The sequence below is a fragment of the Eimeria acervulina genome, genomic scaffold (assembly GCF_000499425.1).
Source record: "Eimeria acervulina Houghton genomic scaffold, Eah_scaff1255, whole genome shotgun sequence".
Taxonomy (NCBI): Eukaryota; Apicomplexa; class Conoidasida; order Eucoccidiorida; family Eimeriidae; genus Eimeria; species Eimeria acervulina.
In genome coordinates this window covers 1-2,500 of record NW_013549326.1, presented here as the reverse complement: position 1 = coordinate 2,500, position 2,500 = coordinate 1, and the positions used below count along the sequence as shown (strand labels likewise).

At 43.5% G+C, this 2,500-nt stretch overlaps 1 protein-coding gene across 1 annotated transcript in view; it reads right to left on the bottom strand.

Annotated features, from left to right (window-relative positions):
• Positions 1 to 2,250, bottom strand: part of EAH_00057630 (Rhoptry kinase family protein ROP21, putative) — a gene marked incomplete at both ends in the record, with an annotated part of 5,641 nt that extends 3,391 nt beyond the window's left edge. The window contains 2 exons of the mRNA XM_013393718.1: positions 346 to 471; positions 1,271 to 2,250. Of these exons, the coding sequence (XP_013249172.1) occupies positions 346 to 471; positions 1,271 to 2,250 (1,106 nt within the window). The remainder of the gene's footprint in view (positions 1 to 345; positions 472 to 1,270) is intronic.
• Positions 2,251 to 2,500: the final 250 nt, after the last annotated feature.

The window sequence follows — 2,500 nt, the reverse complement described above, 5'->3', positions numbered from 1 at the left end:
AATTATTAATTCGCAGAAACGCATTCTATCACCCGACATATCAAGCTAAATTAATAGCTGAAAGGCTGTTTCAATGGCTAGCTGTGTAGCTAAACAGCTAGCTATCTAGCTGCATAGCTAGCTACGCGTATATCTATCTATCTATCTAGCAAGCTAGCTAGCTAGCTAGCTAGCTCTCTGCATAGCTAGTTAGCTGCCCACCTACCTACCTATCTACCTACCTATCTACCTACATAGCTAGCTACCTACATAGCTAGCTACCTACATAGCTAGCTACCTACATAGCTAGCTAGCTAGGTAGCTAGCTAGGTAGCTAGCTAGCTAGCTAGGTATGTGAATACTTACTAAGAGCACTACTCCCTGTCCTCCTGCACCTAAGACAGCGTGCAGCACGAGCTGAATCTGTAAACCCGAGAAAATACTCCGCACTTCTAAGGGCACCCCGAAAGGATATACTTTTTTAATCGCCTCCTGTGAACAAATATAAATAAAAATATATTATTATTATATTGTTATATTATTATGATTATATAGTTATTATATGTTGTGTATGTATTATGTGATTATACTGTAGAAGCAGATGAAAACAGATGTTTATTATGTGCATGCATTCTAAGGATATACTTTTTTTATTGCTTCCTGAAAAATAAATATAAATAAATATAAATATAAATATAAATATATATATATATATATATCACATATATATATTATATAATAATTATATTATATTATGTTTATTACAAGTATTAATTATATATTAATTATAGAGATACACCCTATTTACTGCCTCCTCCATTCACACACAATATATATATATATATATTACATATATATAATATATTATATATATAATATATATAAATTATATAAATATTATTTATATAATATATATAATATATATGTATATTATTATATATTCATATATGTATAATATATATACTACATATGAATATGTATATATATATATATATAATATATATATATCTATACATATTTGAACACATGTGCATATAATATATATACGTATATAACATATATATAACATATATATATTATATATATACAACATATATATAATATATATACAACATATATATTATATATTATATTTATATGTATATTTTCATATAAAAAAAGATATAACCACGCATAAGAAGCAAAATATGCAAATGCTGCTGCTACTGCTACTCGTACTACTACTACTGCTGCTGCTGCAGCTGTTGCTGCAGCAGCTGCAGCAGCAGCTGCTGCAGCTGCTGCTGCTTACCTTTCCTTGATAAGCAGGTAGACGCCCTAAGCGCTGCGTTAATTTGCTGAGTGCTGCTGCTGGCCTCGGAAAAGTAAGGGGCGGAAGGTCTCTCAGCCGCAAGCCTGAAGGGCAGCTGCGCAGCAGCCTGTTCTCTTGTAACAGCTGCTGCTGCTGCTGCTGCTGCTGCTGTTGCTGTTGCGAAGCCGGAGGTGAAGCTGCAGGCGGAGTCGACAGCTGCTGCTGTGAAAGCTGATGCTGCTGTGAGAGCTGATGCTGCTGTGAAAGCTGATGCTGCTGTGAGAGTTGCTGTTGTTGTTGTTGCTGCTGCTGCTGCAGCAGCAGCGGCGGCCGCACTTTCTGCTTACTATTCTGCACGCCCCCCTGGGCCCTTTGTCGCATAGGCTGCTTCTGCTGCTGCAGCTGATCTTGCTGCTGCTGCTGCTGCTGCTGCTTGTCTTGCTGCTGTTGCCGCTGCTGCGACTGCTGCGGCGCATCTCGCTGCTGCTGCTGCTGCTGGTCTCGCTGCTGCGCTGCAGGTGCTTCATCCTGAGGCACCTGCTGCCTCAGCTGTTGTTGTTGCTGTTGCTGTTGCTGTTGCTGTTCCTGCTGCTGCTGCTGCTGCTTGTCTGCTTCGTCTGCCTCACCTTGTATGCGGGTCCTGCTGCCGCTGCTGCTGGCTGTAAAGGAGACATCTTTCCTTCGTTTTTGCTGCTGCTGCTGCTGCTGCTGCTGCTGCTGCTGGCTTTCCTCGTCGTTTGCTGCTGCTGCTGCTGTTGCGAATTGCAGCAATGCCCAACAAGCAGAGGGAAGCAAGCAGCAAGAGGAGACACACAGATTCACATCAACTTGATCCTGCTGCAGCTCAAGCTGCTGCTGCTGCAGCTGCTGCTGCTGCTGCTGTTGCCGCTGCTGCTGCAGATGGGAGCGTCTCCATCGGCAGCAGCTCCTGAAGGAAGATCCTTCGTGAAGGTAGCAAACTGGTGAACTGTTGCTGCAGGCTGCAGCAGAAGCAGCAGCAGCAGCTGCAGCTGCTGCTGCTGCTGCAGCTGCTGCTGCTGCTGCTGCTGCTGCTGTGCCCCGTTGCTGCTGCGGAAGAAGATGCAGCAAAACTCAGCCCCACACGCCCCCTGCGCTCTTAATATGTTGAGAAGAGCTGAGAGGAGGTCAACTCCAAGCCCAGCAGTTAGCAGCAGCTGCTGCTGCTGCTAGCAGGCGAGCGGTCTGCTGCCGCAGCTGCTGCTGCTGCTG